Below are 23,285 nucleotides of genomic sequence, written 5' to 3' on the forward strand. Positions count from 1 at the left end.
ACCTTTTCTCCTGGAGCCCCTGGCTCTCACCAGGGCCTGGAACAGGACCGCAGGAAGGCGCAAGGCTTGTCTTGGAGGAAAACACTTGGGGCCCTTGGCCTAGAACAATTCTTTTATTCAAAAACTGCTGGTGTGTGATTTCCTCCTTCCTTCAGCCAGGCCAGCAAACCATCCCTGTCAGGAACTGGCACACCTCCACAGGGTGGGTGCTGTGTAGTAGGGGGGTGCCCAGCTGGGGGGCAGCTGGGAGGGGTGCCAGTGGAGACACCTACCAGAAAGCTGGTTCTGTATCATAAACAGTGGACGGATGCGGAGAGGTGAGGGTGGGGAAGTCAAGACCAGAAACCCCAGAAGGGCCTGGATACCAGCCTGGCAGAGGATGGAGAGAAGGCCTCTTGCCCTGGTTCATGCTGCCTCCTGTTGGCTGCTGCCGCTGCTACATTCTCCCTTCAAATTCTAGCTACAGGGTCCCTATCCCATGGACACTCAGGGCCTGAGAGCCCTGTTGCCCAGGGAGTCAGAATTCTGGCACCTCCGCATGGGAATACCGTTCAGTGTGGGGATACATGGAACATCCAGGCAGGGTTTTCCCACCTCATGATCCATTCACTCACTGAGATTTCCTGAAAACCAACTCTCCACTAGCTCATCTCCAGTTATGGCAAATTCTTGCTCTGGAGGCAGGTCTGTGGGGAGTGGGGTGAGTCTAACTATCCCTACTATCTCACGTGGGTGAGGGCCCTTGGCTTCCCTGGCCAGGCCCACCGGGGTATGCTTGGCATAATGTGCCACATGCCCTCCCAAAGCCCCTGTGGCCCAGCCTTCAAGTCTGTCAGCCTTGGGTTGGTCAGATCAGCCATGTGCCTTCAGATGAATGTGGTGGCAGGTCACACACTCCTGTGAAGGTGAGATCCTTGGAGTGAGGGGCTTGTGTCCCACAGGACTTCTGTGGTCCCAACAATGAGGCCTGTCCCTTTGACACTCCAGCCAGGTAGATTTCCAGGGTCTTGAGTAGCCGCCTTGGGCTCTTCTTGGCCAACACTTCCAAGTCTGGAACAGAGGATTGGAGAAAAAAAGGCTTGAAGGGGCTTTGGACTGCATACCAGTCCAGGCCCAGCAGCTCTAGGGAGCACCCCCAACCCAGACTCTGTGGAAAGAAGGGTGAAGGTGTCTTCTAAGGCAGAGAGCTCACCAGAGAAGGAAGATGAACCAGATAAAGCCACAGCAACCACACATTCTACCTTGACCAGAACAATCTCAACTTTGAATGGTCAGTCCAACTGTTGGACCCAGTTTTTGATTCAGAAAACATGGCCACCAAAGCTCTGAAGCCAGTAAAGAGAGGTAGCAGAGAAAGGAGAACTAGCAGACGCCAGAGGGTGGGCTGATGGAGACTTTGAGAATCTGGAGCTTGAGGAAGTAGGAGTAGGGGGTTTGGAGGAAGGGAATTGCAGCCTAAATGAGTCTAGCAACTACCTTAGTGTCCCTGAACCTGGGGACACTAGTTCAGGCCTCTCCCAGAGAAGCACACCTTTGAGGACAAATCCAGAGTCAGCGATGGTCTTCTGCTGTGTCCTCCAGACGTGTGCGAGGCGGAGGAAGGTGGCGGCATAGAAGCTATTCACCACTGGGATCACCTTTTGCTGTCGGTTACACTCCCTACAGCACAAGGGGGGTGGTGCACTCAGAAGGGAACAAAGGCTGATAGCTGGGTGCCTCTGCCAGCCCGATTCCCCCAGGGAGCCATGCCCCAGGCAGCCTTCACCTCCGAGGCAGGGTTGTGAGACGGGTGCACGGGCTTCCCGGGGAGCTGCAGGTCTCTGGAGAGAGTTGCGAGAATAGGGCAGGGGCGGGAGGGAACCAGGCTCTGCTGGGTCAGCTAGCCTGCAGCCGGGTGTGAACAGTGTGGGGACTCACCTGGAGAGGCACTCCTCCCTTAATGCCTGGATTGCGATGCGGGTGATATTCACAGACATCAAACAGAAGGGGAATTGCTGGAATGGAGCAGGCACAGCGTCAGTGGCAGCCCAGGCTCTGGCCCTCTGGGGCCCGTCTTCCACAACTCAGCAGGGCTGCTGGCAGCAGTGGCTGCCATGGCCCAGAGGCAGCAGCTGACATCTGATGCTTATACTTTTTTTTTTTTTTAAGATTTTATTTATTTATTCATGAGAGACATGGAGAGAGAGAGGTAGAGACACAGGCAGAGGGAGTGCCCCATCCTTCCTATTGTTTAATAACAAAAAAACTAAGAAAATGAAAACGGGGTTTTTTCCCCAGGGTATTTCCATATATTACATGTTAGTTTCCCAAGCACATACCCAAGCACAGCCACCGAGAGGGACACACAGATCAGTGCACTCATTAGTTTAGAACAAGAGCCAAAGTTTATTTATCTCACATGCTTCTCCTAGGAAGAAAAAGCTATTACATTATGATGCTGAACTACGCTGTCCAGTATGATAGCAAGTAGCCTCATAGAACTACTTAAGTTTAAATTTATTAAAAAGTAAACAACACTAGGGTACCTGGGTGGCTCAGTCAGTTAAGCATCTGCCTTTGGCTTAGGTCATGATTCTGAGGTCCTGGGATGCAGTCCATTGTCAGGCTCAGTGGAGAGTCTGCTTCTCTCTCTCCCTTTGTCCCTTCCCTACCTACCTCCAGTTGTGCTCCCTCTCATAAACAAACAAACAAACAAACAAACAAACAAATAAATAATAAACAAAATTAAAAATTCATTCCAAGTTGAAAAAAACCTCAAGTCCTTAGTCCTATTAGCCATATTTCAAGTGCTCAAAAGCCACATGTACTTAGTAGCTACTGTATTGAACAGGACTGATATATTACATTGCCTTCATTGCTAAGTTCTGTCTGACAGCACTGAACCATCCAGGGTCTTCTGGCTCCACAAAGATTTTTTTCCTGGTCTTCCGTGACATCTGGGTTCCAGATCTTGGCCTGGCCACCTACTGGCTTTGTATCCTTAGGACAGCTACCTGAACTCTATGAGACTTAGCTTTCCTGTTTCTTGAAACCAAAAAGGAAGTATCTTTGAGTGCTGTGCAGGGAAGAGTTAACGCACAGGCCTGAGACTGCTGTCCTTAGAAATGTCTGCTTGCAAGGGTGGCCTTTGGCTGGTAGCTGGGAACCTGGATTTTGAGAGGATTCCTACCATTTCATCAGAATGACTCATGCGCCTAAGCTGTTTGTACAAACAATATGGTTTATGCTGAATACCTCTGCTTTTTCTCCGTGATTCTGGAATTTTGGTATGTGCTACACAGATGGTGTCTGCACAGCTGGCCCCCATAAAAACCTTGGGGACTGAATCTCTCTATAGCAAGCTCCCCTGGTTGGCAACATTTCCCATGCTGCACAATTCCATGCTAGAGGAATTAAGTGTGCCTTGTGTGACTCTACTGGGAGAGGACTCTTGGAAGGAAGCCTATTCCTGATTTCCTATGGATTTGTCCCATCCACTCCTTCCCTTTGCTGGTTTTGCTTTTGCTGGACTAAATCATAGCTTTGAGAATGACTATAGGCCAAATCCCATGAGTCCTCCCAGTGAATCATCAACCTGGGGATGGTCCTGGGGACCCTGACACAAGTGACATGCTGGGTGGAGGCAAGTCACTAGCATCATAAACACTCTACAAGTGAGGTTTTATTACCTACAGTTCACATTTTCTCTTATCTCAGGACCCACTCACAGAGTAACTGTCAGAAATCATTTAGATCGCAAATGCAAGATACTAAGGCCAGTGCTGGCCCAAGGAGGTGCTAAAAACTGTTACCATCATTATTCTTGCATCGACATGAGTGACTGAGGTCAGCAGCAACACATTTACACCTTCACGGTCTGCCTACCTACCACTTATCCCTTGTATAAGATTGCCCCTTCTGTTGCCTTTTTTCAGTCTAAAAATAAATATGGGAACAAGAATATGGTAGCGACATAATTAACAGAGGATCTAAACCTAGCGTTTGCTCATTCTCGGGCACATCTTTACCAAGCCCACTTACTAAAAAGCAGTGAAAAACTGGAATTCAGATTTACATGTCTCCTTTTCTTCAGCAGGTCCCTTGGCTCTGAAAAGGGTTGCGGGGAACTGAAATACCCTCTGGAGGTTGTGTTTAGGGAACTGACCAAGGGACAGCAGAGGACACCAGACCCGGACAGTTCTGACTTTCCATTTTTCATTTTTCTTCATCCCTCACATTCAGGCTTAACCATTTTTGAACTCTGAAGCAAGGAAGACTGGATCCTCTTTCATGGTGGTTGCTGACCTTTCCCCCGCCCCTCTTTGGAGGTTCAACCCAGTGGACGGGGTGGGGGCATCTGCATCCCCTCAGGGGACTCTGAAGTCGGTTGCTGGCTGACAACCACTGCTGTGAGGAGCCCACTGCGAGGCCAGCTGTCAGAATGTGGGTCCCAGGCCTAGCTACTCACTAGCTGTATACCTCTCTGACCCTCACATAACTTTGCTGGAAAACAGATTTAAAGGATCACTGCTGCTTTATGTCTTTGCCAGCCTGCCACGTTGGTGGAATGAAACAATGGATGGAAACTGCACACAGAAGGCTATAGAAGTATGAATATGAGTAAGGTGCTTCCTCTCCTGCCAGCAAGGAGCCTGATGTGTCCTGCACCTGTGTCTGTGTTACAACACCACTTCTCAGCATGGCGTGGGCTAAGCACTTCCCCATTGCTGGCATTTGTGGCAGTCTGCTCCGGCAATCATATTTTTTGGCCTTTAGCAGGTACCACAGGGGCCTAGAACTTTTAGTTCTCCCCTTAGGGGAGAACAGGACTGGTTGCTGGCAGGGCTGTATCTCCCAGCTGCTACTCTGACCTCAGACAAGCCTCCTGGAAAATGGTGCTTTCAAGATTCATAAGGGCTTGAGGTCAAATTTGCTTTAAAACCTTGGAATTGCTTATAATTCAAGGAACTATAAAATAAATCTGGAAGGGATCTTAAGAGTTGTTTAGGCCAAGCCCTTATTTCATGTAAGAGCAAACTAAGGCCCAGAGAGGGTAAGTGACTTGTCTCAAATTATAGCTCCATAATAATACTGCACATGGAACTTACATCTAGCTTCCTGATGCCTGTGCCAACCCTCTTACTTTATTAGGTTAAGCTGCTATTCCATCTTATTGTCCGACATGCATGTTGTGAAGTAAATATAAATCCCCAGTAAATCCCACGGAGGCCAGCAAGTGAAGGGATGAGAAACAGACTGGTCAAAGTAGTCAGTCTGGGTCTCTGCCCATCAAGTTCCCAGTACTTCCTCTCTCATCCTGCTGCTCCCTATGTCTGGGATGCTCCTTGATGTCTGAATGGCCTACTCCCTCCCCTCATTCTAGCCCCTCATTCCTTCATTTGTTTTCAAGGAATTCTGAGTTGGTAATAACCCTCTACCCTGGCTTCCATATTTCTGTAGGAAACTCTTATTAGAGAGCCTTCATAAATCACAAGAAGGGAGACATTGAGGTCAGAGATGACCTATAGGAAATACTGGTTAGCTGTGGGATCTTCGACAAGTCATTTTCCTTCTCTAGGCCTCTATCTAAAATGAGGGGCTGGGGATACCTCGGGGGCTCAGTTGGAGAAGCGTCTGATTTCAGCTCAGATCACGATCTCAGGGTCCTGGGGTGCCAGCCCAAAGCCCCTGTTGGGCTCTGGTTCAGCAGGTAGTCTGCTTTCCCCATTCCCTTTGTTCCTCCCCCACCCCATTCATGCCCATGCTCATGCTCTCCCTCTCTCTCTCAAATAAATAAAATCTCAAAAAAAAAAAAAAAAAAAAAAAAAAAAAAAAAAAAGAAAAGAAAAGAAAATGAGGGGCTGGATTGTTGAGGTACTCCTCAACTTCTGGAAGTCTGTTATAATGAAGCAGTGCTACTGCAAGAGACTGTATCATTGCAGAGGCTAACAGGTACAGTTCTCAAACCTAACCCAGACATCTCTGCATCGTGAAGACCACAGAATATGCCCACATTCTCAACTTGTGGGGGCCCAATATATCTCAAGACCAGATGCTCATGAAGTCCTATTCTTGCCTCCTCCAGTGTTTTCTGGAATAGATAGGTGAAGTAAATCCTTAAGATTTATTTATTTTTCTTATTTTTAAATTTTTAAAAAAGATTTTACTTATTTTAGAGAGACAGCATAAGCAGGGGGAGGAGTAGAGGGAGAGGGAGAAGTAGGCTCTGTGCTAGCCCAGAGCCTGATGCAGGGCTTGATCTCATGACCCTGAGATCGTGACCTGAACTGAAACCAAAAGTCAGATAATTAACTGACTGAGCCACTTAGGTGCCCCAAGCCTTAAGATTTAATGGGTGCTTTACCCAAAAAGATACAGAGATACTGAGTAGACTTTAGAAATGAAAAAGTGCCCCAGTGGCAGGATCTGTATGACTATTTGTTTTGTATTCCATTAGTTTTGGATTAAAAAAGAGATCTACCTAAGGTACACACACATACACACACACACACAAATAAATAAAAAGTTAAAATAAGGCAACTACCTTACTAATGGTTGTGTCGTGTGTGTGCTGTATTTTTACTATTGGAAATCAAAAATTACTTTCATAACTGACACTCACCAAAAGACTAGTGCATTTGGCACTTCACATAGTTTATCTCCAATGTAGAATAATTCTGCTGGGTTGAAATTATTTTCCCATGTTACAAAGAAAGAAATGGACATTCTGAGAACTACATAACACGGCCTACGACACCATTACTGCAACAGTTTGTTATGGGAACTCAGGCCTGACCAGCTCCAGCCCTCTCAGGGAAAATGACCTGATTAAAATGCTGCAGATGTGACCTGCAGCCACTTATTCTTGGGCCCCTCTGCCTTAGGCAGTATCTAGGCACACCACCTTCCTGTTGTGTGCGAGGTGCTGCTGGGGCCAGGGCTGGCAAGCCCACCACGACAGACCTCTCCTATTAGAGCTGAGAGTGAGTGAAATCAAAAGTCCTTATCATAGCTTACCAGGCCCTCTGTCATCTGCTCCCTGTTAGCTGTAGGACCTCCCTTCTGACTGCTCTGCTGTGCTCCCTCGGTTCCAGCAGGTTCCCTCCTACCCCTTCATGTGCCAGATGCATTCCTTCCTCAGGACCTTTGCTTTAGCTGCTTCCTCATGTGGAATGCTCTCCCCCAGGTATCATCTGGGCCAACATCTTTACCTCCTTCAAGGTCTGGTTTAACCCACTCTTGCATGAGAACGCCCCATAAAGTACTTCCCATATTCTCCTTATACCCTACTTGTTTTTTCTCCTTAGCACTTACCACTTTTAAACTCTATAATTTATGTGTTAGCCTCACTGCCTTGTCTTCTCTGCTAGAAGGATCTTTGTGGGGCAGCTGGGTGGCTCAGTGGTTTAGTGCCGCCTTCAGTCCAGGGCCTGATCCTGGAGACCCAGGATCAAGTCCCGCATTGGGCTTCCTACATGGAGCCTGCTTCTGCCTCTCTCTCTTTCTCTCTCTCTCTCATGAATAAATGAATAAAAAAAATAGAAAGGTCTTTCCTTTGTTCACTAGTATATCCTCAAGCACTAAGCACAATAACTAGCATAGGGAATAATGAATAGAAATTTGTTTAGTGGATGAATTCCAGGTCCAATACATGTGGCATAGGTGAATGGCAGGAAACAGGGCAGATGTATTTTTCTAAAATGGTGGGACTACCAACTTTTACTACCTGAGAAAACCATTAAACCCAACCCCAGAGAAGGCTTGGACAGACTGAGGGCTACAGAAGCCAATTCTGGCCTGTCAGTAATACCATGGGTCATTTGACCCTCATAGGCACTCTCCTTGAGGGTTAGGAGAACTTACTGGTACTGTTCAAGGGATATCCTCAGAGGGGACAGTGAGTTGACATATTAACATCACAGCTGTGCCTATTGCTTTTGTACACATCTCATTTAATTTTCCTAATTGTTCAGCTGAACAGTCCATGATTTCCATTCTACAGATGAAAAAACCAGGGCTCTGAGGAGTTGAAGCACTTGCTTGAGACCGAGGCTAACGAGTGGTAGAGCTCAGATTCCAGTGCAGGTCAGGCTAGCGGAGGAAGCCTGGTCCTGGTTTGCCTCAGTTGTCCTGAGAGCCCTGAGCAACTAGAGACAGCCCCCTGTGAGGCCCTCCTAGTTTCTCAGGAGCACCCTGCACCCACCGTGGTTCCACAGCCCTCTCCTCTGGCTTTCCAGCAAAACCTCACCTGGATATGGTGACGAGACAGGCGGAAAATCTCCTGGGCCATCAGCAAGGTCTTTGAGTCCATCACCAGGTACAGCAGGTGCAGGAGGGCAAGGAAGCCTGCTCCCCTCAGGTCTGTGGCTGGATTTGCTCCTGTAACCGAGATGAGGAACTGGAGAGTGAGCAATGCCAGAGTTATAGGCAGAATAATGGCCCCTCCAAAGACATCCTTGTCCTAATTCTTAGAACCTATGAGTATATTTTGTTGCATAGCAAGGGGAAATTAAGATCATAGGTAGAGGGGCACCTGGGTGGTTCAGCTGTTCAGTGTCTGCCTTTGGTTCAGGTCATGATTCTCCAGGGTCTTGGGATTGAGCCCTGTATGCTGAGCAGGGAGCCGGCTTCTCCCTTTTCCTGTTCCCCTCTACCCTGCTCATGCTCTCTCTTGTTATCTCTCTCAAATAAATAAAAATCTTAAAAAAAATCATAGGTAGAATTAAGGTTGTCAATCAGCAGATAGAGAGATCATCCTGGATTCCCTGGGTGGCCCCAATATCATCAGAAGAGTCCTTAAAAGTGAGAGGAGGCAGACACAGAATCAGAGAAAGAGACAACAGAACCAGGCTCAGGGAGATGTTATGTTCCTGGCTTTGGAGGAGGAGGAGTGGAGGCAGCCTCTAGAAAGTAGAAAAGGCTAGGGAATGGAGTCTTTCCTAGAGTCTCCAAAAAGGAATGCAACCCTGCTGCGACACTGATCTTACTCCAGTGAGACCTGTGTCAGACTCCTGAGGTACAGAGCTATATGATCGTAAGTTTGTGTTGTGTGGTGCCTGGCTGACTCAGTCTAGAAGCGCATGTGATGTTTGATCTCGGGGTTATGAGTTTGAGCTCCATGTTGGGTGCAGAGATTACCTGAATAAATAAGTTAACTTTAATAAGTTTGTGTTGTTTCAAGCTATGCCAAATTTGTGCTAATTTGTTGCAGCAACAATAGAAAACTAGAAAACTATTAGAGCAGTTATCATAAAAATACCTTTGATAAATAATTAGTTTGAAAAAAATGAAAAAATAGAACATCAGTAAAGAAATATCAGATATAAGGAACAAAATAAAAAACTTAACAACTGAAAAATATAAATAAAATTAGAAACTCACTCGATGGGCTCAACAGCAGGACAGAAACAACAGAGGAAAGAATCAGTGAAATTGAAGATGGAACAACGAAAATCATCCAATCTGTTGAACATCAGAGAGAAAACAAAACAAAACAAAACGAGCAGAGCCTTAGGGATCTAGGAGTTACAGAACAGAGATCCAAAGAAATGAATACAGCTTCTCACCTGTGGAACAGCACAGATCTAGCATCTGTATCATCAGAGTCCCACAGAGAAGAACAAGTATGGGGCTGAGAAAAGTACATGAAGTATTCACTCATATGTGGAATTTAAGAAACAAACCAAATGGACAAAGGGGAAAAAAAGAGACAAACCAAAAAACAGATTCTTAGCTATAGAGAACAGATGGTTACCAGAGGAGAGGCGGATGGGTGGATGGGGAATAGGTAAAGAGCTAAGAGTACACTTATCCTGATGAGCAATAGGAGATGTATGGGATTACTGAATCACTACATAACCATGTGACACTAATTTAACATTGTATGCTAACTACACTGGAATTAAGGGAAAAAAGGTAATAGAAGAACACCTGAAAATGGACCATAGTTGGCAAAAGATCTAAACCTACAGATTCAAGAAGCTAAGCAAACCCAACAGGATAAGCCCAAAGAAATCCACACTAAGACAGCACAGTCAAACTAAAAGGATATGAAAAGCAGAGATGGAGAAACAACTCATTGCCTTTCAAGGAGAAAGAACTCAACTGGCAGTAACTTTCTCACAGAAGCTAGAAGCAAGTAGCAGTGCTGCAGGGCAAGAATGGTTAACCTGGAATTCTCTGTTCAGAGAAACGGCCCTTGAGGAGTGGAGGGGAGATCAAGACATTCTCAGAGCAAAACTAAAATAAAATTTTTTTTAAACTAAAAGAATTAATCACCAGTAGAACTACTTCAAAAAACAGTTAAAGGAAGTTCTTGAAAATGAAAGGAGATGATAAAAGAAGACATCAAAAAGAAAACAGATCAAAGGAAAGAGAAAGCATGTGGGTAAATGCTTTGCTCTTCCTCTTGAGTTTTTAAAATTGTTTGGTGGATGAAATAAAAATCATAATCTTGACATGATTTTCATTGCATATGGAACAAATATTTAAGATAATTATATTACAGATGAGGGGGGAATGAAGGGACTTAACCATGCTGTCAATACAAATGGACTAATCAATCACAGGTACATGAAATTTCCTTTCTAAATGAGGACATTTTCCTATTCCATATAAATGTAACTAGATATGATTTTGAAAAAAGAGTAGCATAATCCCAAAACAGCTGAAATGATTTTGTTTCACTCAAAAAATAAAATAGCATAAAGTAAAATTTTCATCTGTCTTAAAAGGAATGAGGAAAAAGAAAAAGCCAGATTCCAAATCCTATCACTCTGATGCTTTCCATCTCCCTTAGAGTAAATGCCCTACAACTGCCTATAAGGCCACAAGGGACCTTTCCACTTCATCCACACTCCTTGCTATTTCTCAAGCACAGTAAAGATGCTCACCTTAGGGCCTTTGCATTTCCTGTACCCTCTTCCCCTGGATGTCCTGCCTTGGGGGTGCTGGCATGACAGGAAGAGGACTACCTGTGCTCTTCCTCTAGTCCTGGATTCGGATGTCAAGGAAAGAAGATGAACCATTCCTCTTACCCTGAAAGCCCAGATCTTCCCAGTGGTCTCCATGGAGGGCACAGTCAAACTTGGAGCCAGTCAGCTTCTTGTAGATGGTCTGAAGGACTCGGCCATGCATTGGGTCTTGGCTGTCCAGTCCACCTGCTCAAAAACACAACCCCAACTCTGTCAGATTGTCCTCCTCCCTGGGTGGGTTGGGGGGGGGGGCACTGTGAGTTTCTTAGAGAATGGTTCAGACAGGATAGATCTGAACTGTACTCAAGAGACTGTGTTACACTTCCACACTTTCACCCCACAGCTCCCGCTCTCCCCACCAACACGGTACATGCAAGACCTCTGGCTTAGCCTCAGCAACGGGTGGGCAAACAGTGCTCTTTGCTTGACCACATATGCAGCACCTGCCTGATGGCAGCACCTGTGCACTCACACTGAGCAATGGTCAGGACCAAGTCCCTTTCTTCACGGAGGCCCTGGTGGAGCTTCGGAGGCCCGAAGAGGCAGTGCCGGAGGGCAGCAAGCCCAGTCCTTCGAATAGTTGGTTGGATTCTTTTCTGGGGAGGAAGTTGCAGGCAATGGGCGGAGGGCTGAGTTCACCTGCTTTAATGAACTTACCATCAGGACCAGTAAAGGGACTGTTCTAGTAGAAAGAAGAAGCTCCTCAAACTAACTGGCTGGTCTCTGGGCCAGGGAAAGGGGGTAAAAACCCTGAAGCACCTGCTCAATCTCTAGAGACAGGCTCTTCTGGCTCCCAGGATTCTTCTAAGTAGAAAACAGATGTCACCAAGGATGGGCATTATTAGCCTGTTGTTGGCATTTGCTCCTTTGGGCTTCTCCAGAGCTACCTATTCCATTGACTGCCAAGGAGGCTAGAGACGGTTGGCGTAGGGACCCCCACTTTGGTCTGACAAAAGCCAGGCCAGGTTTCCCAGCAGGGCTGCTTTACCTTTTGTAGGTCCGTCTCTCTCTGCAAAGGACATAAAAAAGGACAGAGCCTAGCAGTCCTCTCAACTTCCAGGGTGAGAGAGCTAATGGAGAGGGGAGTTTAGTGGGGACTTTTTTGGAGCTGGATATTTGATGGGTTGCTGGAGCATTCTGTCCATACCACAACCAGTACCTCCTAAACCAGGTCCTGCTGACTTAATTGCACAAGGGCCACTGCTGCAGGTCTTAGAATATTCTGATTTTGGGACGCTCTGGCTCTTTGGGTCCTATAAGCCAACTTGATTTTTACCTTTTCAGCCTCTCTTGAACCAGGTTTTAGGTTGAAGATCTGAAATCATAATCCTCTAAAACTATTCCTCGTCACTCAAGATGCCCCAGAGAGCCTGCCAGCTTTTATTCTCCTCAATGTTTCTTCTTTTTTCCAACTTTACAATTCCCCAATAACTTCTGGTTCCCTGAAGGAATGGATGATTTTCCTATAATGGCCATGCATTACTCAGCTTTCTAGACAGAATGCCTTGCTTCTCTAAGGAACTATCTAGCACTGGATTCCAAACCTCCTCATCCCTAGGAGGGAAAAGGAGGGAGCAGCAACATAGCCCTCTGTGTGACAGGACCACAAGAGCTCTGGGGGCACAGTCCCCAAAGGCCATTGGGGTCCTGCATGAAGCATGAGTCCTTGGCTACCCCTGATTCTGTGCTCCAAGATTTCTTAGGTGAGGTAGGGTCCTCAGCTGGAAGCTTCTACCTTGCTTGCCCAGTGCCCTAACCTGGTGGGATAGAAACCTGGCTCTTAGGACCCCAAACCTCCCTACTTTCATACCTTGAAGGAAGAGAGGTCCACAGTCTGGAAATGCTGCAGGGCCTCACTGAAGGAGATAAGCTGCTCAGGCTGGTCTGTGCTGGCCTGGCTCCCTGTGGCAAAAGGGAGGACACCCTCAGGTTCATAATGGTGGTCATCCTGTCAGCAAACATTTACTCAGGGCCTTCTGGCTGTCGCTCTAAGCCAAACCCGGCTTTCAGTTGCAGACATCAGGTATCTACAACTAAAACCAATCCTCCAACCAACTAAAACCTTCAGGGGGCTGGTATTATCTGCTGGACTGGTCCCCCCTTTAGACCGGGCTGTTCAGAGGCTTGCTAGGCCCACCTCAGGAGTGAGTAGGGACAGATCTGCTGGGCAGGGGGAGGGCCCATTCCACTCTTCTGTGAGGAAGCAAGTCACTGCCTGGAGTAGGTACCCACACAGGAGCATACCAAGGTGTTTATGCACCCTTCCTAACTTCCACTTCGCCCTTTCTCACATCCTGCATACGAATGACCCCCTCTCCATCAGTTAGCAATGTTGGGGATGACTGACACAGCCCACTGTAATGACTTTCCACGTGCTCCAGGAGAGCTCGAGCTAGATATGGGTCTGAGTTCTACCTTCCTATAGCTCCACCCAAACGTTAGAAAAGGAAGTGAGAGATAATTTTTACCCAGTCCTCAGAGCCTTTCAGCAGATGGCTTCAGAGCTTCCAACAGATGGCCCCTATCTCCAGAGACTTCTCTGTATAGTGAACAACCTGCCCACCCTTGGACAGGGAACCTGGCTGCCTGCCTCCATCCTTCGACCCAACCTCATCACCCTACAGAGGCTGACCCTGGCTCAAGTCCTCCCTGTCTTTTCTCAGGTCTGAGTAGATGGCAGCCTTTTCCCCATGGCATTCATTCTCATTTCCCCCAGAGGTAGAATGTCATCATCTTTGGCTTTGGAAAGGTATTTTATTCTATGTCAGGGAGCTAAAATGAGAACTCTCAGGAATTGTTTCCTAATCCCATGGTCACAGAAACGTTACTCGCATACGTGCACGGTGTCTTTATTAGCAGCCGGGCTGTGTGGAGTCAGCGCCATCCTTGTGGTTACCTGTCTCTGCCTGGATGTTGTCCACAGCTTCCCATTCTTCCTGGGCTCCGAGCACCTCTGTACTCACAACTGCAATAGTGAGAAAAGGAGAGCCTCTGAGAACTACATACATCTGGGTTGCCACTGCAGCCCCACACTTGTCTGCCCACCTTGGGTCCCACTGCCCTCAGATACCTGCTCCACACAGCTGCCAGTGATTATTCGGAAAGGCAGTTCTGATGACATCCCCTGCTCTAAACCCTCCAGGGATTCTCCATAACTCTCCAGACAAATCCAAACACGGGCAGGCCAGGTAACTCAGCAGTTTAGCGTGACCTTCAGCCCAGGGTGTGATCCTGTAGACCTGGGATTGAGTCCCACAACAGGCTCCCTGCATGGACCCTGCTTCTACCTCTGCCTGTGTCTCTGCCTCTCTTTCTCTGTCTCTCATGAATAAATAAATAAAATCTTTAAAAAAAAAACAACCCAAAACCCAAACTCTCCAGCACAACCTCTAGATACTTTCCCAGTTTGGATCTTTCTTATGTTTGTAGCTGTGCCCTAGGGCACCCAGAACTCCCTGAACTCTCTCAGCAGCCCCCCTTCTGTGCCTTTGCTCACACTGCTCTCTCCCGCAGTCACCTCAGGTACCCTTACTTTCAGTCAGAACCCTTTGTGCTGTCATTCCTTCTCATCTGTCAGTGACCTCAGCCACCATCCCGCCCCCAGATGTCTTCCCTGACTTCCTTAGGTCTGCAGTGGGAGCCCCTGACACCCAGGCTCATCAGGGTTGTAAGCATCTCTCCCACCACATTGGAAGCTATACAGGGGTTCTCCAGAACCTGACGCGGTGCCTGCCACAGGGTAGATGTTCAACAAATTTCTGCTGGATGAATGAAAGCACCAGAAAAGGGGGAAAGCAGGAGAGAAAAAGCAGCAAGATGGGTTCTCTATAGCCACCACACAGCCCTTTCTCCAAACCACAGCTGTCACTGGCTGGCTCTGTTGACACTCCTGTTGTTGGCTTTTCCCGTTTGCTAGAGAGATCAGACATCATGAAAAAAAACAGGGAGACTTCAGTCTAAGACTCCAAATCGTGACCTCTAGGCTCCAGCCCCAGTAGTAAGAGTGAGAGAGCAGCTCTCTGGGCCATGCAGTCTTGACTGAAGCTATCACAGGGCAATAAACTGTTTTGAAAGTATACTTGGAAATCCAATCCAATCCAATCCTACCAGAAACTCAAAAGACTAACAGAAACTGAAGGCAGAGAAAGTTGCTGGGAAGCCATAGAGGGCTGTTGCTGAGAGCACACTCCAGAGCCAAATGCTGGCGAGCACTTCCTATCTGTGTTCCCCAGCTGCACTTCCGTGAGCAAGGTATATAACCCTGTGTCATCACTTACATAACTGCTGGAAGATGATGTAACTCTTCAGCTTCTGGGGATGGGGTGAGAGGAAGCGAGGAGCAGGTACATGACCCTCAGTATGTGTTAGGTAGTGGCATAGACACAGTCCTGGGTTTGGGTCCAGCAGAGCACTGGATAATGGCAGGAGGTGACATGGGTCTGGACTTCTGGGAAATTCAATCTTGCCAGCTCCAGTCTGGGGTGGACCGAGACCCGAGCCTCAGGGTTCAAACTAGGTAACTTTACCAGGATAGAGACTGCTTGACTTTAGATGGTGAAGAAAATAAAACTTCCTTCCAGTGTGCTTTTCATCTCCCTGGGAGATGAAAAGGAGGGAGAAAGCGGCTGAATAAAGAGAAGAGTGGAATAGCAGCAGGGAGACTGCTCATTATGGCCCTGAGGAGGGCTGCATCACCCCTCACCCTCACTGACGCCTGGCTTCACGGACTCTTCACCCTGCAGGTCCTCATTTTAAGCTACTTGGTCAAAAAAAAATTTTTTTTTTTTTTAATTTTATTTCAGAGAGACAGTGCACGAGCAGGGGGAGGGGCAAAGGGAGAGAGAGAAGCATACTGCCTGCTGAGTGAGGAGACTGTTATAGGGTTCAATCCCAGGAAACAGAGATCATGACCTGAGCTGAAGTCAGATGCTTAGCCAAATGAGCCATCCAGAAGCCCCTCTTTCCTTTTTTAAATATTTGTTTATTTATTAGACAGATGGAATGAGAGCACAAGCAGGGGGTAGAGTGGGGGGTGGGGAGTGGCAGGGAGGAGAGGGAGAGAGAATCTCAAGCAGACTTCCTGCTGAGCATGGAGCTGGATGCAGGGCTTCATCTTATGACCTTGAGATCACGGTCTGAGCTGAAATCAAGAGTCAGCCACTTTACTGACTGAGCCACCCAGGCACCCCTTAACCTTTCACCTACAAACACCTTGGCTGAAGGCTGTGAGCTGGGAGCAGAAACCTCATCAGCATCTGGGAATCTGCTGTGACTATAGGTTAGTCAACAGAAGTACAAGGTCTCAACTAGCAATTGTATTCTGGTACCTAAAAACTAGAGACAAATGTCCAAGGCATAGCAAGAGCACTTCTTCCCTTCCCTCCTGGAACCAGGGAGACTCATCTGAAGATGATCCTGACATAAATACTAATTTCCCCCTAACAGAAAAAAGTGGAGGCAAAACAAATCTTCAGGATAGCAAATGCAGCTCACATTAGCACAGTTCTTTACTTTTCTTCCTTTTTCAACTGTTTCCTTTATTTGGCCTCTCTTCTACTATCTATAGGAAAAACAGCATCACTGAGTTAAGTAAGCCTGCCTGTCTATCCACCTACCTACCTACCTCTCTCTATATACATATTTATTTTATTTCTTAAATATTTATTTATTTGAGGGGAGAGAGGCAGGGAGAGAGGGAAAGATAGTCTTAAGCAGACTCCATGCAGAGCACAGGGCCCAATGTGTGTCAGATCTCACAACCCTGAGATCACAACCTGGGGAGAAACTAAGAGCCCAATATTCAACTCACCATACCACCCAGAAAACCTATTTATTGTTTTTTTAAAAATTTTATTTATTTATTTGAGAGTGAGAGAAAGAGAGAGAGAGAGAGAGAGAGCGCTAGCTCAGGCAGCAGGGAGGGGCAGAGGGAAAGGGAGAAGTAAATTCCCCATGGAGCACAGAGCCCATCGCAGGGCTTGATCCCAGGACCCTGAGATCATGACCTAAGCCAAAGGCAGATGTGTAACCAAATGAGCCACCCAAGTACTCCTCTTTTCTTTTTTAAAGATTTTTTTATCTACTTGAGAGAGAGAGGAGATAGCATGAGCAAGGGGAGGAGAACAGGGAGAGGGAGAGAGGGAATCTCAAGCACACTCCCTGCTGAGCACAGAGCTCAATGTGGGGCTCAATCCCAGGACCCTGAGATCATGATCTCAGCCAAAGGCAGACACTTAACTGACTGAGTCACATAGGTGTCTGTTTCAAAGATTTTATTTTATTTTTTTAAAGATTTTATTTATTTATTCATGAGAGACACAAAGAGAGAGAGAGGCAGAGACACAGGCTGAGGGAGAAGCAGGCTCTACTCAGGGAGCCTGATGTGGGACTCGATCCTGGGACTCCAGGATCACACCCCAGGCCAAAGGCAGGTGCTAAACTGCTGAGTCACCCAGGGATCCCAAGATTTTATTTTTTTAAAAAGTAATCCTGGGATGCCTGGGTGGCTCAGTGGTTGGGCGCCTGCCTCGGGCTTGGGTCATGATCCCAGGATCCAGGATCAAGTCCCACATCGGGCTCCCTGCATGGAGCCTGTATCTCCCTCTGCCTATGTCTCTGCCTCTGTCTGTGTCTCTCATAAATAAATAAATAAATCTCTAAAAAAATAATAATCTCTATACCTAACATGGGGCTTTAACTCACAACCCCAAATCCAAGAGTTGTATGCTCCACCAACTGAGCCAGCCAGGTGCCTCACAAGTCCATCCATTTAAATGAGCTGAGAGCAACGTGGAAGAAAACTCTAATTGTTAACTATAATTAAAAATATGTGGCGTAGGGACATCTGGGTGGCTCAGTGGGTTAAGCATCTCACTTTGGCTCAGGTGATGATCTCAGGTGGTGATACTGAGCCCTGCATGGGCTCAGCAAGCACTCATCTTGGAGTCTGCTTGAGATTCTCTCCCTCTCCCTCTGCCCCTCACCCCTGCATGCTCACTTGCTTGCTCTCTCTGTCTCAAATAAATAAATAAATCTTAAAATAAATATCTGGCACATAAATGCTAGCTGTACTGAAATATAAAATATTTTGGCATTTAAGGCAAAATCTCTCATAAATGTTAGGTTTGTCACCACACAGCAAAGATCAAATTCTATTAGAAGAAACTTCATAGATCTCCAAATAATTTTTCTACATTAGAATATTTTTACAAAAAAAAGAATATTTTTACCAAGCCCCATATTCGTGGAGATTACATTTTCAGTTTGCAGAATTTAAAGATAACAATACATAGCAATGAGCACTCACTACAGATTACAGTCTGTGTGCTAAGCACTTTATCTCAGCTCATTTAATTCTTACACAATTCCCATCGCACAGGTTCTGACATATTTTCTGTTTTATAGATGAAATAAGTAAGGGTTAGAAGGTCAAGAAACTTGCTCAAGTTAGTGGGTCAGAGAGGCAGGACTTAAAAACCAGAGATATGGGACTCTAGAACTGGTGCTTCTCACCTGTGAAGTGGGCCTTTCTGTGTCATAAATCAGCAAGTGAAATGAGCTTTATATACAGTATATGAAAGAATCATGTAGAGCAGATAAAATAGGATACTTTTTCAAAGCCTTTTCCCATACATTGTCTCATTTCATTGTTATAGTATGCCTTTGAGGATAGAGAAGGCATTGATATCTCCACTGTAGACACAGAGATATGATTTGTCCAAGGGCACATAATAAACAAATGTCTCACAGGACTAGATTAGGATTCGAATCTTTTGACTTCTAATCCACTGTTGATTCTAATTTTCCTTGAAGAATGATAAATTTGTAAAATTCTATAGGATAAGTAGTGAGAGAAATTCAAATGATGAAAAGGAGACCATGGGGAGCTCTGACTTGGGTCCCACCCCGACTCCAAGGGCTCTGAAGAGGACCTTACCACCTGGCTCCCATCCTTTTACTTCTGCTGTCAGGGCCTGGAGGATGCCATGGTTCTTCAACTCTGAGATCTGTAGGGGCAGCCGACCTTCAGCGTGAGGGCAAATCCATACCCTCCCATCCACACAAACATGCCCCACCCACTGTACAGAATGTTCTTGGAACTGGTCAGAAGGATGGGTTGACTAAAACCAGTGTTAAAGACAGGCACATTGAAAACTCCAACTCTGATGTACAAGTTGGGTGACACGGGGACAAGCATATGCTCTCCCTGAAGAATAAACAAAAATTCACACAACTCAATTAAGACTGTGGTGTGGTGTGCCTTCGGTATTCCCACTGCACTTTATATTCTGCTTTGTTACCGCAATTATCTTACTAGCTGGAGGTTGTTTTGCAAGTTTGTGCCCCCCAACTCCACCCCTAAGTGTGAGCTCCTACAGGCAGGGTCAGTGCCATCCTGAGTCCTTGGTGCTTGGCACCACAGAGCAGCATGCAACGAAAGCTTGCATTGGCAGGAGGTACTGGGGTGTGGGTGATACATACAGGAATTCCTCTGAAAGCCCGAAGAGCACTGTTGTCCTTGTCATATGGTGGAGGACACCCAGCACACACACTTTCAACCTATAAGACAAAGCAGGGTCAGCTTCTTGGGCACAGATCAGTCCTCTGACATTGACAGCTTAAAAATCACACCTTTGCCTTTTCCCAAAGCCACACACACACAAAAACATGAAATCTCAAGAGCTCAACTATAAGGAATACTGTGAGTGAAAACTTGTTTAATCTAGTCATAAGGAAAACTGCAAAAAGCTTAGTTAATGTTATCTCATATTTCTTGGCTCTGTGAAAGGTCTCAGGAGCTGAGTCAGTGAAGTTTAGTGAGGCAGTTTCCTTACTTTTGGCCTTTCTTTTCAGCTAAACCCTTGCCCATTATGCTTTTAAAAACCACTTGACCAACTTTAAAAAAACAAACAAAACTAAACAAAGAACAAAAAACACCTGATCAACTTCACAACTTAGATTATCAATACGGAACTAACTTTCCTAAGATGTTGAAAAAAAAAATCCTAGAAGTCAGGAAAAGAAACTCAACCCAGTAGAAAAACAGGCATGTATGGATTTGGACAGCTGACAGAAGAGGAAACATGCACTGCTCAGAAACAAATAAAAAATGCTCAACCTTACTTATAATAAGAGACATGTCAAATAAAACGACTCTGAGATAATTGTCTTTACTTATTATATGAGCAAATATCAAGAAGTGTGCTAACATGCTGTGTTGGCTAGAAAACCAAGTGTTGTAACACACTGAAATGTAAACTGTTCCCATCTCTATAACTTGACATCTGATAAAATTACATATCCTTTGCCCATTTTGGGCCTGCAATTGCATTCTAGGAATTTATCCAATTTATCATTTGTGGTAGGACTGTTGTCATAGCAGCAAAAGGCTAAAAAAAAACCTGAATGCCCGCTAATGGACTAATTACACAAAAGCATATTAACTCAATGAGCTTCAACATAGCCATAAAGAATAAGAAAGTGTTTTTTTGTTTTTTTTTAAAGAGATTTTATTTATTTGAGAGATAGACAGAGAAAGTAACAGTACAAGACAGGAGGGGAGGGAGAAGCAGCCTTCTCACTTAGTAGGGAGCCCAACGTGGGGCTCAACTTGAGCTGAAGGCAGATGCTTAACCAACTGAGTCACCCAGGTGCCCCAAGAAAGTGCTTTATGGACAATATGGAATAATCCATATGATATATTAAGTGGAAAAAGCAAAGGGCAGAGTATATATGCTATTTCACCATTTACATACAGGGAGCCCGATGTGGGACTCAATCCCAGGACCCCAGGATCACACCCTGAGCTGAAGACAGACACTCAACCACCTGAGCCACCCAGGCACCCCAAATAAAAATCTTCTAAAAAAAAAAAGGAGATAAGCTACTAGTAAAGGCAACTGACTCAGAGGTGAATCAATAGAAGCTTCTCCTAATAGAACAAAAGCATTATAAGGAGGGTTTTCTCAAAACATTTTAAAGTTCCACATTCTCTTGATGTATCCTCTGTGTTATTACTAATAATAATATATCTTAAACACCTTCCTTCTCAAATAGAAGTGCTTGCTTACCTGTCCATCTCTTAATTCTCTCTCATTATGGAAAGAGCAAGAGTTTTCATTCATGACTCAAAGTCATTTATTCAAGTGAGCTTCATCCTTGGGCTCAGAAAGGAGTTTAATATGTTCTGAGATTAGAAGTATGGGGAGAGCCAGAGGTCCGATTGCTCTACCTTTGCCTTCTTTCTTGGCAGTCATTCAGGCTAAGAGTAAGTAAACAGTCCCTATGTGCCATCACCAGGGTGTGTCGGAGGTTTCTGAGTACTAAAAGGAATCCCTGAGGTCTCTGAAGTCTCAGCCCTGTAAAAAACAAAACAAACAAACAAACAAAAAAAAAAACAAAAAACAACATACACAGACACACATTACAAATGAAAACTAGTTTCATCATTCAGTTAAGCCTCTGTTAAGAAAAACTGACTTTAAAAATCTTTAAGTAGGGGCACCTTGGTGGCTCAGTAGGTTGAGCATCCAGATCTTGATTTCAGCTCAGGTCATGATCTCAGGTTCCTGAGATGGAGCCCCCAGTCAAGTAGGGCTCCGTGTTCAGCGGGGAGTCTGCTTATCTCCCTCCCTCTACCCCTCCCCCTGCTCACGTGCTCTATCTAAAAATAAATAAATAAATCGTGAAAACAAATAAAAATCTTTACGCAGCTGTAAATTTATTCTGAATAAATCAGCTGCTTTAGTCAAATGCCTAACTCTTACTACCCATGCCACTGGATGGAAAGAAGGGGAATCCTCTTTGGGTTGGATTCTCAATGTCCAGAAGACAGTGGCACCACTGTTAAGTGGTGAGGTCTGGTTCTGACAATGAAGTCACTGGGATCTGGGGGCAGCTCTTATCAAAGGCATGAAGCTAATGGGCGGCATCCTGATGGGTGGTCTTAGCTGAAGTGCTCAGGCTTTGCTTAGGCATCAGACACAGATTGGGTCTGGGCTTATAATACTAGGCCTGGTTCCTAGGATGATAGAAAATAAAAAATGCAACACATTGCCTAGCCTTCCTCACAGTGAACACCACTATTGCACATGTTGCAGCTGTTTAGCCAGTTTGGCTAACTCTAAGACAGTCATCAATATGAGGCCACTTTGGGAGGAGGGCTGGACAAGTCCCTAACTTATCATGTACATCATGGATACCTGTTATAACAAGTCTGGATCATAAGCAGGTCAACAGCCCATACACAAATGACCATCATGTTTCACAGACTTGGGTAACTTAGGGAGGAGAGTGGCCTCTCTTTGGAGTTAGTCTACAACGGTGGGAACATGATCTGGATTCCTTAAGAACTGGCTGCCAGTAACAAACTGGAATCTTTGTCAGGTGGCAGGATGCAGTGATTCCTAGCACCCAGAATGGGAATATTTCCTGGCTATTGGGCTGGACATTTGGGTCACTGTAATTTAGTGGGGAGGACAGTGCTCCTTGGTCATGGTACCTCAGGAACAAGCTCTCTCTCACTGTGTCCTCTGGAGCCTCAGCATCTGGTTCCCTTTTCTTTCCTTCCTCCTTGAGCTTCATAACAAAACATTCACACATCAGCCAACCTTGGGAAGGTGACAACAGGCAGGTGTGGCGCCAGTGATCTCAGGAAGCCTCTTCTGTTTCTGCATATAAAATAAATCAAGCAGTGTAGTAGTATGACCAGCTTTACACACCTGCTAGTGCCTCAGTTCCTGGCACTACTGGAGCTCTGGGGACTTCAACAGGAACACTTCCTATCTGTATCAGAGAAAGAAAAGAGCAAAAAACTCATCAAATAAGCCAGTAATGGAAGTTATAAAGTCACTCCCCCCATTAGGCAAGTTCCTTATAGTCGGGCACAAAGAAATGGCCTTCCCATAAAGGATGGGTCCTTTTCAAATGAAGTATTCAGGCAAGGAGCTACAGTATAAGGGGTATGATTTTCAGACCTCTTGCTGGAGCTCAACTCACCGAATAGGCATTCGATCCAGAAACTGGGTCCCTAGTTTAAATACAAATGCCCTCAGAGACCTGACAGTCCTTCTCTGACCCTTCCATCAGGCTTGTCGCGGGGCCGCTCCCTGTCCCCCACTGCCCTCGCCGAGGGGAGAGCCACGGGGGCCCAGCCGGAGGTTCGGGGGCGCCGCCAGGACCCTCCCCGCCCTCCCGCAGGCCGCGCCATCCCGGGCGGGCGCCGTGGCCGCGGGCGAAAGGACTGGCCGGTGCTGGCCGGCCGCGACGCGCGGGTCTCAGCAGGAACCTCACTCCGTCGAGGGGCCCCGCCAGACTGGGGCTGTGTGGATTCCG

The 23,285-nt window shown here is 46.2% G+C and overlaps 1 protein-coding gene across 1 annotated transcript; it reads right to left on the reverse strand.

The window, feature by feature from the left end:
• Nucleotides 1-94: 94 nt before the first annotated feature.
• ELMOD3 (ELMO domain containing 3) lies at nt 95-22,738 on the reverse strand. The gene is made up of 12 exons (XM_055327014.1): nt 22,673-22,738; nt 21,023-21,310; nt 19,434-19,511; nt 18,889-18,958; nt 13,849-13,917; nt 12,763-12,854; nt 11,425-11,548; nt 11,016-11,138; nt 8,228-8,358; nt 1,918-1,994; nt 1,532-1,659; nt 95-1,050 (listed from the first exon to the last, which is right to left on the reverse strand). Exons 2-12 carry the CDS (start codon nt 21,074-21,076, stop codon nt 848-850), a joined length of 1,149 nt encoding a protein of 382 aa, XP_055182989.1. The 5' UTR covers nt 21,077-21,310; nt 22,673-22,738; the 3' UTR covers nt 95-847.
• Nucleotides 22,739-23,285: the final 547 nt, after the last annotated feature.

The sequence above is a fragment of the Nyctereutes procyonoides genome, unplaced genomic scaffold (assembly GCF_905146905.1).
Source record: "Nyctereutes procyonoides isolate TBG_1078 unplaced genomic scaffold, NYPRO_anot_genome, whole genome shotgun sequence".
Taxonomy (NCBI): Eukaryota; Metazoa; Chordata; class Mammalia; order Carnivora; family Canidae; genus Nyctereutes; species Nyctereutes procyonoides.